Raw genomic sequence first — 17,305 nt, forward strand, 5'->3', positions numbered from 1 at the left:
CTATTAGCCTGCATGTCTTTGCAGTGTAGGAGGAATCTCATATGGTGACAGAGAGGACATGCGAACTACAAGCAGCCAGTAGGAGTAATCTGGGTGACTGCAGCCTGAGACTTCAGCTTTACTAACTCCACAACTAAGCTGGTCTTTGCTTTCACAGCTACGAGTTGCTTAGCCCTGTTTGCTAATTTTTAATCAGAAATGGTTCCAGGAGAGATGTTGCTGCACTTTCCCCAAGGTCCACACACATCATGGGTTAAGTAAAAGCCAAAACAATACCTTCACAGATAATCTCAGCTCATGAATTAAATAATACTTGCAGAATTTTCCAGAGCTGTTGCAGGATAAAATACAGTATCATTGTTTGAGAAAATATAATATACCCCCAACTTGTTATTCGTTTGTAGAATTTCTACTGAAACATGAAGAATTCTTTAGCAGTATTAAGTTTCCTCTGAAGGAAACAACAGACCAAAACTGCAGCACTTTTTGAAAGGACAGTCAAGGATACATATTGGCACAGGCAAATACAAATTTATTCTTATCACTCAACTTTAGACACAATGGGCAACTTCTTGCTTTCTGTTCCACAAGGACAACCAGCTGGCTCCATTGTACATGTACCGTATGTTCTGAAAATATACCATATCAAAGGATAAAGATGCATCTATTCTGCTCTGATGGAGCGAGGAGGGATCATACTGATCTGGGTCACACTTTGATAGATAGATAGATATACTTTATTGATCCCGAGGGAAATTGGGTTTCGTTACTGCCGCACTAACCAAGAATAGAGCATAAATATAGCAATACAAAAACCACAAACAATCAAACAACAAATGCAAACTATGCCAGATGGAAAATAAGTCCAGGACCAGTCTATTGGCTCAGGGTGTCTGACCCTCCACCGGAGGAGCTGCAAGTTTGATGGCCACAGGCAGGAACGACCTCCTGTGCCGCCCAGTGTTGTATCTCGGTGGAATATGGCCAAAGTTCAACAGTAAAAAGATCAATATCCGGTCTACAAACACATTCCTCAATCGTAATATGACCCAGATTGCACCATCTGTTGTTAATCAGAACAGTAAGCACCCAACTCCTTTACGCTTACTGATCTCAGTGCACTTCCGGTCAGCCCGAACGGTCTGGAAGCCGTCCATGGAAAAGTTTTGATCGGGTATGTCCTCGTGCAGCCCCGTTCCAGTGAAACACATAACATTGCACTCCTGAAATGTTCTCTGACGCCTGGCTAGCGCCGTGAACTCGTCCATTTTATTACCCACCGAACTCCTCTTCTCCATAAGTCTCTGTTGTCTCGACCCGGTCCTCTTTCCTGGACTTTGCGATTCCCCTCTGCATCCTCTGTGTGTTTTCCTCCAGGTTTCAGCCAGGGTGTCCGCTGCTCTGCTCGCTAAACCGGCCGGCATAACCGCAAACAGCTGGTCCCTGGAATAAACAATATGACCATGCTTCTGTCCCGCTAATGAGATGTGTATCTGATTTGTATCTGATCTTCAGTTTTACACTTCCAACAGTTGCCTCATCTTGTGCAGATGAATGGGGTTGATAACATTCATTAAAAAAGGTCATCAAAACTGATCTTCCTTTTTAAAAAAAATTTGTATCAATGAACTTTATTAAATAAATATCTTTTGCATTTCCTTTCATCATTTAGTTGTTTTTCAGTTGTGTTTAGAATTCTTTGATTATTGGAGACATTTTGAGAACTGCCAGAAGATATTAAGGCTGGTTTGGGGACGTGGTCTCTCAACCCAATGTTCAAGGTCTACTCACTGCTCATGGACCAGTTTAACAGCAATGCCCCCGGATAATGGGAATGGCACAGCTGCACAATGTTTGTGCAACTGCAGGGAAACAATGCAAAACTGTGACTAAGGTTGACCATAGCCTGTCCAAACACTCAATACTGACATGAGCTTCTTGTCAGTTTGAACAGAGGAATTCCAAGCAAAGCAAAGCAGTAAAAATAAAAGTTAATTATTTTCACATCTACATGTTTTGTGTACATTTTGTTATCAAAGCCTGATATAAAATTTATATATTTTGGCAGCTGACACTGATGAAAAAATGCTGCTGATTTTGAGGATCCAGCATCATTTACAAATACAGACACACAAACAGGCACTTTGGTGCAAGTTATCAACCTAGACACAAGAAATTACAAAAGCTGCTGTTTGGAAGACAGATCACGGGGTTCCAAGGAAAGTAAAGTCTAGATCATTTTTGTAAACAGAAGAGATTCTGCAGATGTTGGAAATCCAGAGCAACAAACAAAATGCTGGAGGAACTCAGCAGTCCAGGCAGCATAAATGGAGAGGAATAAGCAGCCAGTGTTTTGGGCCGAGACCTTTCATCAGGTCTTTTGAAAAGATCTTTGTTGGTGTGTGTTATGGTTCCTTTGAGGACAGCAAAGAAAATCTACATGGACCTCTGGCTTGCTGCCACCCTCAGAACTGGGGCAAGTCAACTGAAAAGGACAACCGTTTTGGACACCAGCTGAAATCTTTAAGAATGCCTCCAGCCACAGCACTGGTGTTCACAAAGCAGTAAGGTCCCCAATCCCTTTGCCTAGGTCATTACTGTAAAGCACTTGTGCTCTCTAAGTTCACAAGTTCTACCAAAGCAGTGTACAGATTAATACATGGAGGATGACAGGTGTTCAAATTGAATGCCATTTATTTAATGACTCTACTCAACCAGGCTCCAGATCTTTTTATAGAAATGTACACAGCCCAGGAGCTCTTGGTCACATGACACAATCCTTAATGGGGTGACACCCTGAAAATGTCAATTACTGTTCACGAGCAATATTACACATTCACCTCTCATTACCTTGTTAATGTCAAATGAACAATGATGTTAAAAATGTAGTGCAATTGACTTCTGTGACTGGTATTATACTGCAAGTGCTTAACAGGTTTATATAGCATCCCACTCCCTATTTATATTGAGGCATTGTAATGTTTATTTGATGAATATGGGACAAAGCGGTTCTTGTTTAGTGCTCAGTGCCTCAAAATAAGCACTATACGTTTCCTTTTTAAGAGAACGTGGCTGTTAAAATAAACGAGGGATTTATTCTATCTAAATGGAATTTATTAATCTAATTCTTTCATGACTTATATTTTATTTTTCCGATTTGAATTTTAATATTACTTGTTCGTTTTTAGCGAACAATTGGACTATATCAATGATCGGTGGGCTTTATTACTTCACAGTGGTGATAGAGTGAGTGGGCACTGCTTGTTTATATACTGTGTTAGTGCCTGGTCGATATTGATTGTGCCTCTGGAGCTTTGACAGCTGCTTTATTGGGCGCAGTAGAGTACGTTCTGGATGAAGTGCATAAGTTCTGACTGGATGCTGCTGTTGATATGCCAAGCAGCTGCTGGAAATAAATCAAAATCTGAGACCATTTGGTCAAAACTAAACTTATTCTTCATTTTATGTGGAGATTGCCATATGATGTCATCACATGGATCTGACCATATTTTTTAAAAGGTTCAAAAAAAGGTTCAAATGTTCATTTATTATCAAAGTATACAACTCTGAAATCCTTCTTCTCCAGATAGCCATCTTAACTTCAGTGCGTTTGGAGAAGCTGCTGTGGATTTACCATTTGGTTAAATCAACCGAGAATAGGGTCAAAGGATGTCATTCCTGCTAAGATTCATTCTTTATTTTGTAAATATAAGTTGAAGTTACCTTGATAATTGCAGTAAGTGTGTGCTATCAGCAGGGAGCCTCGCCTGCCTGCTTGTCTACGAGGATACACAGGAGACTGCAGATGCTGAAATCTGGAGAAACAAAATCTGTTGGAGGAACTATGTGGGTTGAGCAATATATGCAGGGGGTTGGGAAGGGGTGCACAGTTGTGGCAGAGGGTAGGAATTCTTAATGTTTTAGGTCAAAACTCTGCATCAGGACTCAAGGCATTAAGACAGAAGAAAGAATTGGGATGAACTCATCAGTCAGAGAGAGTCAAAATCTGCTGGCATGAATAATTCAAAGATCTTCTCTGGCCTTCATATCTACTCCAAAGCAACTGTATCCTTGCTTGAGTGTCCTCAACTCCACGCACAGCAACTTGTTTGGACCACCTTGCGGCCACTACTGTCCATCAGTTAGGATACTCCCAACAAAACAAAAATTACAAGGTCTTACAAACAGACAGTACCTCTTCTGAATTCCTAAAACCCAATGATAAAGAGTTTCCATCACACAAACCAAAGGCATTGTCTACACTTAGGAAGAAAACTATTTACCTGCGGCCTCAGGAATGCTGTAATCATCAGCAGCATATAGAAAGAAGACTTTCCAGATAATATTGAGAACCTTGAGTCCATGTACTGTAGAATCATAGAAACCCCACTAAAGTCAGCACACTTATCAGTAATCTCTGCCCCTTCCGTATAAAACTCTACAGTTCCCATATTGGCTTCACCGTGTCAGAATGAAAGCGAGTCACCTTCTATTCACAAGAAGAAGATTTTGAAAATGTGAAGAAGCTCCATGCTGCTGGATACTTCATCAAAGAATCAATAAGTAGCAGACTACGAGGTAAGAATGTCAGAAAGGCAAGCAAGATTCATATTAAGGGATGTCAAAGCTGAAATTTATGGATGCAATCTCACAGATATCTGGCCAATTTCTGAAAACAGTCACTGTCAAAGGTCAGCTAATGCCCAGGAACACCTGCCAAATATGAGCCAAACATGACAGAATTAAAACCAGTGGATCAAACATTTTCATATTTAAAAACGCCATGGAAATAAACAAGCAGGATTTTTGTTTCTATTGATTAGGGATCTAACTCACAGGCTACAGAGGCCAGCTGCATAACCGAAAGTGTCACCTACCATGTGGTCTCCTTGAGCCATAAAATAGAGATGAATATTGAATGAAGATTATTATTATTAAGGTATATATGAATGCAAGAAAGATAAGTGCTTTGTGCAAAATATGGTTTGGGCTTTTTTTATTCCATAAATTGTAAGAACTTGAAAAATCCATTCATTTTTTTTAGAGAGATGAAGATATTTTCCCACTAGAAATGATTCTGATATCAACTTCTATCTCATGCTCCCCTTATATCATTTAACAGAGTTCAGTTTCACCATTACTCTACCACGTGTCTCTATTTCTCCACCATGCAACTTTTACACCAGCCTCATTTTTAGACAGAACTCCACAACCCCTAGTTCATTCACTTCAAAATTGTCATCATCTATCAGTCAAGCTTTTTAATTTTCACGTGGCAGGATGTTGAAAATGTGAGGTGATAACGTCGCAATGAGAGGTCTGATTGAACAGGGCAGGCAATTGTGTTATCTCTTTAACCACATTGAAGCACTGTGAGATTAACAGCCAACAGGCAGAGAAAAAAAAGTAAATTAAAATGAATTGATGCCAAATCAGATATTGAAAGAAACATTAAGGCAGATAAAGAGAGTGATTTTAAGAAAGGAAGAGGGAACGAGAAAAATAAATTTAAAAAATTACAAGACTTACAACCTTTAGGAGAAGCACTCTAGCAATAGTTAATTTTTAGTTAACCACAACTCCAACTTGCCACATTGTTAAAAGTGTGTCTAAACTCTCATGGGCAAGAACTTGGTCTTTGAGTTTAGTTCATACCTAATATAATCATTTTACACCACTTACTGCATTTCAGTGGAGAGCCCATAGCAAGCTGCCATTTTAGTGAAGCTGATAACAGAATTGTGAGCAAGTTGTGTTTGGCTTTTGATTAAGTACAAAATAAATTTGACCGTGATCAAAAACTAATAATTTTGAGTTTACTTCAATTTTAAAAACTCTGATATAATATCAATAGTTGTGAATGTTCTAATGGAAAACATTTGGAATAACTCTAATAACGCAGATTAAAGTTTTGTCATTCTTTTCAAAAGTTCCACAGCTTGCTTCCTTTTTAATCTCTCCCTCTCCCGGTGTAGACTGCCCTCCTGCTTCAGAACATCTACCATTGTCCCTGTACCTAAAAAGACCAAGGTAACATGTCTGAACAACTGGCGTCCTGTCGCACTCACCTCAATAATAAGCAAATGCTTTGAGAGGCTGGTCAAGGATTACATCTGCAGCTTGCTACCAGCCCACACTGGACCCCCTACAATTCGCCTACCGACACAACTGATCGACAAATGACGCAATAGCCACAGCTCTACACACGATCCTTACACATCTGGAGAAGAAGGATGTTTATGTAAGAATGCTGTTCTTGGACTACAATTCAGCATTCAACATCATAATTCCCTTCAAGCTCAGAGACCTCCGCTTTCACCCTGCCTTCTGCAGATGGATCCTGGACTTCCTGTCAGTTTGTTGGCAGGTGATAAGAGTGGGCTCCTTCACCTCTGCCCCTCTGACCTTCAACACAGGTGCCCCTCGGGGCTGTATCCTAAGCCCCCTCCTTTACTCTCTGTATATCCATGACTGTATCACTCCCCCCCCCCATAGTTCCAATATGCTAATTACATTTGCAGTAATTACATAATAATGAGGCATCCTACAGAGAATAAGTTATCACCCTGACACTGTGGTGTCAAGAAAACAACCTCTCCCTCAATGTCGCAAACACAAAGGAGCTGGTTGTGGACTACAGGAGGAATGGAGACAGGCTAGCCCCTATTGACAGCAATGGATCTGGGGTTGAGAGGGTAAACAACTTTAAGTTCCTTGGCATACACATCACCGAGGATCTCATGTGGTCTGTACATACCGGCTGTGTGGTTAAAAAGGCACAACAGTGCCTCTTCCACCTCAGACAGCTGAAGAAGTTTAGTATGGACCTCCAAATCCCAAGGACTTTCTATAGGGGCACAATTGAGAGCATCATGACACACTGCATCACTTTCTGGTATGGGAACTGTATTTCCCTCAATCGCAGGACTCTGCAGAGAGTGTTGCGGACAGCCCAGCACATCTGTAGATGTGTGCTTACCACTATTCAGGACATTCACAAATACAGGTGTGTAAAAAGGGCCCGAAGGATCATTGGGGACCCCAACCACAAACTATTCCTGGTGCTACCATCTGGGAAATGGTACCACAGCATAAAAGCCAGGACCAACAGGCTCTGGGACAGCTTCTTCCACCAGGCCAGACTGATTAATTCACGCTGATACAATTGTATTTCCATGTTATATTGACTGTCCTGTTGTACATACTATTTATTACAAATTACTATAAATTGCTCATTTCACATTTAGACGGAGACTTAACGTAAAGATTTTTACTCCTCATGTATATGAAGGATCTAAGTACTAAGGTCAATTCAACCTCAGCAGTTTCCTAGGGACTATTGCTCCTAGATCTCTATATTCTTTTAATTCTAGCCTCCAATTTCACTATAAGGATTCTTTATCCCATTATCTTAAGTTCTTGTTACTTATTGCTATTTATTTATATTTGCATTTGCAGAGTTTGTTGTTTTCTGCACCATGGTTGATATTTCATGGATCCTGTTATAGTTACTATTCTATAAATTTGCTAAGTATGCCCACAGGACAATGAATCTCAGTCTTGTATATGGTGACATACATGTACTTTGATAATAAAATTTACTTCGAACTTTTCACATCCTTGATTTCATGCACCCATCAATGCCAACTGAGTGGCCTTTTATCAAATGCTTGTTTAGAGCCTTGATAACATCATCCTCACAAGATGGAATGATATTTCATTTATTTGCAAGCAAAGACAGTCATGGTACTTTGGCTGTCAGCACTATTGTGTCAAGGGGCCATTTCTCCTCACCTCCCCCACCTAACAGAACTGGGAAAATCAAGTACTCATTTTAAAAGACTGTGTTAGGAATCTACAACTGAATAAAAATATTATTCAAACAACCTGTAATTTACACAAATCAATTGCTCATAAAATTCAAAGCTTTGTATACTTCAGATTTAATTTTAATAAGTTGTTTGAAAAACCTTGAATGCAATTACTTTGCATCTCATATACTTTTGTATAGCTGGAGAATATCTGATTAATTTTCATTAGTCCTGACAGAAGAAAAGATATATTTAACATGGTTCTCTTTAGGGTCCTACAGAATACTTTGTTAATACAACTGCTCAAACACTTAGTTCCACAGGGCAACAAGGAGTCCATAGTTATTGCCAAGAATCATTTCAGTTGGACAAACTGCTACTGTATACCAAACCCAGAGTGATTATTAATATTTTTATGTTTGGTTTTGTTAGCACTCCAATTAGAATGTTAAAATTAGTGCGTTTATTTCCTTTGTATTCATCCCATGCAGAAAAAGCAAGTAGTTGACAATCCTGGTGTTTTTATACGTAATTGCACATGAACCCCCATGTGAAATTAAGTACCATATTTACATAATGGCCATTTTTTTTTGACAAAGAAATCTGGGACACTGGGTTTGTGATGACCAGTTGATACATCCCTGGCCCAGACTTCGCCATTATTCTGTCAGTTCTTACAGATGATGACTGCAACACCCACGAAAATCTGGCAATCACTATTTTATAGTAATTCAGAAGCACAGCTATCAGAAGTCTAAACACGCCAACAATTTAACATACCCTAGGAACATAGGAACAGGAGGAAGCCATTTATGCCCTCGGGCCCGATGCACCATTCAGTAAGAAGGCAGAATGTGTCTACTGACTCAACCCTGTTGAAGCTGACAGAACTTGCTAAGGATGATCTGTTGAAAGAACAGCTTAGTAGAGTGGAAGGTAAAGATCTGGGGATTTTAAGGTCTCTTCCAACAATGTTAGAAGGGGAGCCACCATTCAGGAAGAAGGAAGACATCTCAGACACCACTGTGTGCAAAGTCTCATATGAGCAAATGTGACAGGGAAGAAGTGAGAGTGAGGAATGGAGTATTTGCAAGAAGCAGGGTCAGAGGAACAATAGCCAGGAGTCCATAGGCTTGTATTGGATTCTTGATGCTAGCCTATCACTGAGATGGCAGTGAAGAAATCCATAAAGAGAAATGTTAGAAAGGTACTATGTGAAGATAAGAACAGGGCAGAGATTGACAGGATAAGTGATGAAAATGCTGAATTCTGCATGAGAGCAGGAAGCAGCAATAATGCAGTCATCGTGTACTGGAAACCGAGTTAAGGACTGAAACAATTCTGCTCCATGTACCCCATCCAGAGACAGGTGTAGCTTAGGACCACACAAGTTCCCTTAGATATACCATTCAGCTGGAGGAAAAAAAATCGTTTTGAGGAAAAGTTGGTCGGTGTGAAGACAAGTCCAGCTGAGTGAACACTGACACAGCAAAAAGAGTGGGGCTTCCATACAGGGAAGAAGCAGAGGGTATTTAGAACACCCTGATGTGACATGTAGGTGGGCATCTACATATTTGTGTATTGTGCCAGTAGAACTATAGACTGGCCCACCACAAACACACTGGCCAGATGGTCATAGAGTCATAGAGTTATAGAACACAATAGCACAGAAACAGGTCCTTCAGCCCATCTAGTCGGTGCCAAACTATTAATCTGGCTAGTCCCACTGATGTGCTATAGCACTGGATACCCCTCTCATCCATGTACTTAACCAAACTTCACTTAAATGCTGAAATTGAACCTGAATGCATCATTTCCGCTGACAGCTCATTCTACACTCTCACCACCCTCTGAGTGAAAAGGTTCCCCCTCATGGTCCTCTTCAACATTTCACCTTTCATCCTTAACCCATGACCTCTAATTCCATTCTCACCCAACCTCAGTGGAAAATGACTGCCCTTTGTAATTTTGTATACTTCTATCAAATCTCCCCTAATTCTCATATGCCTTGGGGGATAAAATCCTAACCTATTCAACCTATCCCTATAATTCAGGTCCTCAAGTCCTGACAGCATCCCTGTAAATTTTCTCTGCATTCTTTCAATTTTATTAATATCTTTCATGTAGGTAAGTGAGCAGAACTGCACATCATACTCCAATTTAGGCCTCACCAGTGTATTATACAACTTCAACATAACATCCCAGCTAGTGTACTCAGAAAACTTATTTATTTATTTCTTATTATTATTATTCTTGAAGAAGGGTCTTGCCCAGAAACGTATACTGTTTATTCATTTCCACAGGTGCTGCCTGATCTGCTGAGTTTCTCGGCATTTTGTGTGTTGTTGCTGACTATTATTATTATTATTGCTGATTATTATTACTTCTTTTCTTTATCTTGTATTTGCACAGTTTGTTGTCTTTTGCACGCTGGTTGTTTGTCCGTTCAATTGAGTATAGTCTTTCCCTGGTTCTATTATGTTTCTTGGATTTACTGAGTATGCCTGCAAGAAAATGAATCTCAGGATTGCATATGGTGACATATATATAATTTGATAATAAATTTACTTTGAACTTTGAACATCCAGGACAATGCTGCCAGCTTAAATGCACCGCATCAAGCCCCTAAATATATATTCCTTCCATCACCAGTTCTCAGTGGCTGCCGTATCTACAAAAGTCCATTGCAGTTATCTGTATAGACTGTTGACAACAGCTCCAAACCCATAATTTTTACTGAGGAGGACAAGGGCATCAGGTACATGGGAATCTCACCACTTGCAAGTTTTCCTCTAGGCTGGTCATCGTGTCAATGGTTCAATGGTTCTATTTGATATCAGAGTGTAGCCAACATACAACCTGAAATTCTTACTCTTCACAGACATCCTTGAAGCAGAAGAAAAACCCCAAAGAATGAATGACAAGAACCCCCAAAACCCCCTCCACCCACCCATGCACAAGCAGCGGCAAAGCATCAACCCTCCCTTACCTCCCCCTCCTGCCTCAGCAAATGCATCAGCCCCCTCCCCACAATCCAGCATGCAAGCACTAGCAAATCCCACAATGAGACCACAACCTAGAGTGCATCAAAAACCAATGGTCACCCAACAGTTCAAAATGCCACAGGTTCTCTCTCTCTCTCTCACTAATAAGGGAGAGAGAGGTGTCACTCCTGCCACAGTGAGGGGGGAGACTAACAGCTCGCTGTTTCGATGTTACGGTCTGCAGCATCACTTTTATTTCAAGTTCCCCAACTGGAGAATCACGAGCAAACTCTCCCTCACCAATCCTCCTGCTTGGATCTAAACGCTTCATACTCTGCCAAACAACATGTGAGAGTGCCTTCAGCAGAAGGAACATGCAATTCTTGAAATGTTTCACGACCACATTCTCAAGGACAATTAGAAATGGGCATTAAATGCTGGCATGCTGGCACTGCCAACTATGTACACTACCTGAAAATGGAGGTTAAAAGAACACAAAATATTAGGAAACAATTATGAGAATCTGCTAACATTAGGTGGGATCTTAGGTCATTTAGAAGTTTGTTGCTAGAACAGAAAACTTACAGTTTTTAAGATAGACTGACTGGTTCAAGGAACAATGGAGGTTGAGAAAAGATTTAGTTGAGGTGTATGAAATTATTTGAGGCCCAGGTAAGTTAGCAGGAAGCACCTACTTTGCTCAGTAGTGAAGACAATGGCAAGGGTACTCAGGCATTTTAATTAGTAGAAGGGTTAAAAGGCATTTGAGAAAAGATTTCACACAGTTTGGCAGGGTCCAGAACTCATTGCCTACATTGGTGGTAGAGGCAGAAAAAATCATTTGTCTGAGAAGTATATGGATCTACACTTTACCCATGAATAGCAGTTCCAAATTTCACTGAAAAGGATGAAAAGAAAAGCTTCCAGTAGCTCCACATATTTCTATGATAAAACTATATTCCTCTAGTCCATGTCCTCTGTTAGTCATCCATTAAAATTCAAAAGCAATGAATGGTCCTGAATGTTTTAGTCATTCATAAACATTTAAATCTATTACAAACTACTCAAATCCTTTAAAAGACACATTAAAAATAAAGTTCTTTTTAAAGACTTAATTTACATAAAAATAAAGTAAGCTAATTATAAAAATCTAAATATACCAACACTTTAAAGGTTTACAGTTATTTTCCACCACTGTATTCAATGGAAAATAATTCTCATTATCACCGCATAGGCTGTTTCAGTGAATTTTCCACCATGTGTTAGATGGCTTCTACAATGCCATTGGACAACATGATGCATCCAGTTTTGGAATACATTCATGACATTGGTAATAAACAGATAATTGCATTTCAGGTCTTATATGCTCAAGTGGTATACCAAGTTTGCCTCCGACTAGGGTAGCACGGTAGTGTAGTGGCTGGCACAACGCTTTACTGTACCAGTGACCTGGGTTCAGTTCCCCCTGCTGTCTATAAGAAGTTTGTACTTTTTCCTCATGACCATGTGGGTTTCCTCTGCATGGTCTGGTTTAGTCCAAAGATGTACCAGTTGGTAGGTTAATTTGTCATTGTAAATTGTCTCATGATTACACTAGGGGTTGCTGGGTGGCATAGCTCGAAGGGTCAGGAGGACATATTCCGCGAGATAGATAGAATATTGCAGCTCAGAAACCAGATCATCAGCTCATGATGTTCTGTCAAGCTACTTAAACCTTTTTATATTTTGTATTTCTATCCATAAAGTTTGCATTGTCTTCTAACCTCTCATTATATCTCTCATCAATGCTAATATTTTGCTTTTGAAGTACTGTGGAGCTGTTTTCTCTACCATTTCTTACGTTTTTCCATTATCGATCTTCTAGTCAAGTATAATTAGTTTGGTCACAGCCATATCTCAACAGAAGTTTCCATGTCATTATCTCCCAGTTAAATCAATGCCTACCATTCATTCAGTTCATGTCTGATCAAAAGAAAATTACTATTTGGGAAGCACATCCTTACTATTTGTTCACATGTTTTATTCACACATTTTTAAACTCTTCATGAGTTTAATTATTTTTTTTACCTCTTGTGCTTAATGCAACATTTCTGACATCTTTTTTTTCTTCATTTGTTTTAGAATTATGGTTAATTATTATTTTTTTGCCTGCGACCTACCTGCTTAATACCTTTCAATAGAAAGTTAAAATCAGTTGTATCACCTTGTGTGCCAATGTAGCAGAAACACTGGTTAGAGACACCTGTCAATCAGGAGCAGTCTCCTAAACTTATTAATATTGGAATGAGTGAATGAGACAATTGTGAATGTGGCTGTTGAAGGTGAGTTGAAGAAGTTTTACAATTCTGAAACCAACAAGGCTGCATAATTGTAAAATTTGTCATGACAAAGTGTCAATTTTTGACCACACATGTGCTTGGGGAAAAAAGAAGACCTGCTACTGAATAATGTTATCATGCTCCCACAAGCTAAATATGGTTCCTGAGTTTTTAAATGGTGGATCATTGTGAGTCTCATAAGTTTGTAATACAATCAAAATCAAAAGTAAGGTTAGATTATGAAGAATAGAATCTCTTTGATGGCATTTTTCCAATCATGGATTCTATTACCAACATGGTCAGGGTGAGGAACATATTAATAGCAGTATTTGGCAAGTTATAAAAGACCTAGAAGGCACAAATGCCAAACCATATGAGAGTTAAATGGTATTTCACTTGAGTGAATATCTGTGGCATGCCATCAATGGTGCAATATCCTGTTCATTTCATGGGTGATTTCTTTTATGTTTCATAACCTTCCTTGCAAATCAGAACATTAAATGACAATCCACTACAGGGAACTATCACATTGCTGGGCAAGGGTATTATCATTTGCCACTAGGATATAAATATTCAATACAAAGAGACAACAGTTTTGAGAAACTAAATACTTTTCAACAAATGCGTTGATTGACAGGTAAAAATAAAATTAGAGTTTATCTGGAATCACGTATAATATATCCATATCGTCCTTTGTTTCTCAATCAGGTAAAGACTAATGAATACTAGAATGTCATTACAAGGGTGTAATTTAATTTACATAAAATCAAAAATCATGCAAGGCAGTGTAAGCAATTAAGAACAATCATCTAAACACAAGAAACATAAACCTAGGGAACAGACTACATTTATGTAATCATTCAGTTACATCTATCATATTATTTATTTTGTTGTGTATACAGGCGAACAAGGATCATGTTACTTTTGGTCAGCAGCAAATGCTATATACAATAACTGTATGTACAATAATGGCACATGATGATATATATTCAGAAGGATTAACTGCTGTAGTTTACTAAGAGTACTTTGTCAAACGACAATCCAAAACAGATCCCTTGGAAACTGAAGATCTACTAAATGAAAACAATTTATTTAACCAAACCCAAAATAGTTGTACAATTGTCTGAATCGTGCATAACGTTACAGAACATATTATAAACTTAACACTCTTATGTGCACTTACACATTTTTTGAAGTATCTATACTAAAACCATGGTTTCAATTAAAACACCCTGCTGTCTATTACTTATCCAACATAAATGGCCAGTTCTATCAGAAAAAAACAAATAGTATAAAATTCTGACATACCTTTGTTGTACTTGTTGGTTGGTATTTGGACATCACTTAAGCTGATATTGACAGGCAAGTTATTAAAATGTTCATTAGGCTCCAAAATAAATTCCTTCCCAAGTTCCACGTAGTTGCCATTTTCATCTTTTTCGTTTATTAAAACAGCATTGAAGTATTCATACTGAAAACAAAATAAGCTCATTATGGATAACTAATTCAATGCAATCCACGTAGAAGACAGAAGAAGTACACATTTATTAGGAAAAAAATTACATTTGCACACAGTTATTTGACTTTACAGCATAAAAATGTTGAATATAAAATATGGAACATTTTAAACAGTGTCAGCATGACAATCTATGAAAACCTTGCAAATAGCTGATATACAAAGTCTCTAGAAATAATTCATCATCATCATTATGTGCCGCATTATATGATGTGGGCGATCATGATCCCATGACCATGATTTTCTTGGCAATTTTTTCTACAAAAGTGGTTTGGCGTTGTCTTCTTCTGGACAGTGTGTTTACAAGACGGTTAAATCAATATTCTGCCATTATCAATACTCTTCAGAGATTTTCTGCCCAGCATCAGTGGTCGCATAACCAGGGCTTGTGATATGCAGCAGCTGCTCATAAGACCATCCGTCACCTGACTCCAGTGACTTCACGTCAACCTGACTGGGGGGCTGAGCAGGTGCTACACCTTGCCCAAGGGTGGTCTGCAGGTTAGCAGAGGGAAGGAGCACCTTACTCCTCCTTTTGTAGAGACGTATCTCAACTCCACCACCCTGAGAAATAATTAACCATGAAAAATGCCATTAATTATATATTTTGTATAACTTTACAGGCTGAAGAATAAATAAGCATAAGGGGCAGAGAGATATTTTTACGAAGTATTATAAATTACTGTCAGTATGGAATAAACTGAAGAAAAGACAAAGGGAGGTTAAAATTGAAGTAAATTATGTCCAAATTGACTTAACTGGACATATACAATATAACATTTAACTTCCAGGGAGAAAGTTGTGGTTACATTACTGGAACCCAGATGCCTGATTTGACGATTCTGTAAAAACAAGGCGGAGGAAATTTCTGGGATAGTGGTATTGCTGGAGAGGCTTGGAAACTGAAATACAGACAGTAAAATATTTACATTTCCACGGGAAGAATACATAGATTGATTGGGGGCAAAGTCAGAGACAACTAGAAGAGAAGGAAAGGAGGAGGAAGCGGTGTACTGTCAGGATACAAGGGATGAGTTCATTCCTCGGTAATTCCAGAAACCTCCACCTTCTGCTGCCTTGAAAACATACACAGATGTCCCCATATATTACGGAAAACAAAAACCTACAGCCAACTTCTACAGCAAGAAGTAACTGTGAACACAGACCAATGATCTGCTGTTGAACTACATCAAAGAATAATGTGCAAAAAGTACAAAAGGAAATGGATTAATTTCCCAACACCATAATTGCCTTGAAATAACTTCTCACTCAAAAAGTAACCCAAGGCAGCATTCTTATAATGGGGATCCTTAACTCTACCTCTAAGACAATACCCATGACTGTTGGAAGCCCGCAGTACGAAGATAATTCGAGAGATGAAGGGTGTCCACTGGAATCCAGGATTTGTGTTGCCTACCTTCTACCAGGGTAAGGACTGTTTTAAAACAGCTAGAAAGGATGAGTTGGGGGGGGGGGGAATTTTCTGTGATATGTGATGGAACAATGCTGGATAGGAGAGATTTTGCTAAGGCGGTATCAAGAGTGAGGAATGAAATTAAATAAAAGCTGATTAGCAGCTTTGAATAATTATTCAAATATGCTGCAGAAGAAATTTCAGCATATTATCATGCTGCTCCACTGCTGTAATTGCTATCAAGCACGTCCCATACTAGTCTCAGTTTTACTTAACACAAGCATACTCTAGAGTTTTCACAAAATATTTCTCAAATAAAAACAATATAAGTTAATCGTAGCTTCACAATTCTGCTCTTCAACATAGAACAATAATATCACAGTTAATCTTCAATTTGTGTGTCAAATGGTTGTTGTGACACATCTAGTGTGGTGGTGTAGTGGGTAGTGCTTGTCATTCTCACTTTCAGCTTCCACTGCTGGTGAGCAGTCTTATGAAAATGAGAGCTGAGTGTGTAAGTCTCTCCAACAGTAAGCCTCATGTAGGGCCTCCTCACTGGTGACACACGGAAACTGAAATTCCTTCAGGCTCAGGCTGAACTACAGAGGATGGGGAGGAGGTCTGGCCCCTGAACACGTAGCACACAGGCCCACCGGTGTATCGACATGCCTTTGTGCCCCTCTGCCTTGCAGGCAGCCTCGCCAGAGACAAAGTCTATGGGAGCAAACCCAGACAGAAGATCTGGAGCGGAGCCCCTGGGGAAGCTGGACGTCATTGACCATCCTTCCGGCAGCTCCTGCAGCCAAGCTGTTGTCAAACGTATTACTTTGCTTTCCTTTGAACTATGCTAGTGAGGTTGAGAGGAGGATCTTGATGACTGGGCATCCCGGGATCCCAATATCTTCTGCCCAGGCTTGTGCCCTGGAGAGGTCACTCCAGTGCCGCTTCCACTGACCTTCGAGGCAGATGGATGCCATCTTCTTCATCATCATCAATTTTCAATTCTCAAAGTTCAGCTGTAATGCAGAATTGACTCTATGTAGGTATGAGTCCCCAGTTTGCTAAACTTCTTTTGCTGATTTCTACAGATGTACAATGATGAGCATTCCAACTGGCTGCAAGACCATCTGGTATGGGGGGTTGGAGAGCACTGCACAGGATCGAAACAAGCTGCTGAAAGTTGTAAACTCAGTTAGCTCTATCACGGGCACCAGCTCCCCAGACCCCAGGACATCTTCAAGGAGCGATGCCTCAAAAAGACC

The 17,305-nt window shown here is 39.5% G+C and overlaps 1 protein-coding gene across 8 annotated transcripts in view; it reads right to left on the reverse strand.

Moving 5' to 3' along the window:
* cacna2d3a (calcium channel, voltage-dependent, alpha 2/delta subunit 3a) overlaps positions 1 to 17,305 on the reverse strand; it is an 892,602-nt gene that overhangs the window by 458,916 nt on the left and 416,381 nt on the right. For all 8 annotated transcript variants that reach the window (XR_010020451.1, XM_063068081.1, XM_063068079.1 and 5 more), the window contains one exon: positions 14,422 to 14,584. Coding sequence is in view for 7 of the 8 variants with exons in the window: in XM_063068081.1 (XP_062924151.1) it covers positions 14,422 to 14,584 (163 nt within the window). In the remaining variant the exon portion in view is untranslated. The remainder of the gene's footprint in view (positions 1 to 14,421; positions 14,585 to 17,305) is intronic.

This window comes from Mobula hypostoma, chromosome 15 (genome assembly GCF_963921235.1).
Source record: "Mobula hypostoma chromosome 15, sMobHyp1.1, whole genome shotgun sequence".
NCBI lineage: Eukaryota > Metazoa > Chordata > Chondrichthyes > Myliobatiformes > Myliobatidae > Mobula > Mobula hypostoma.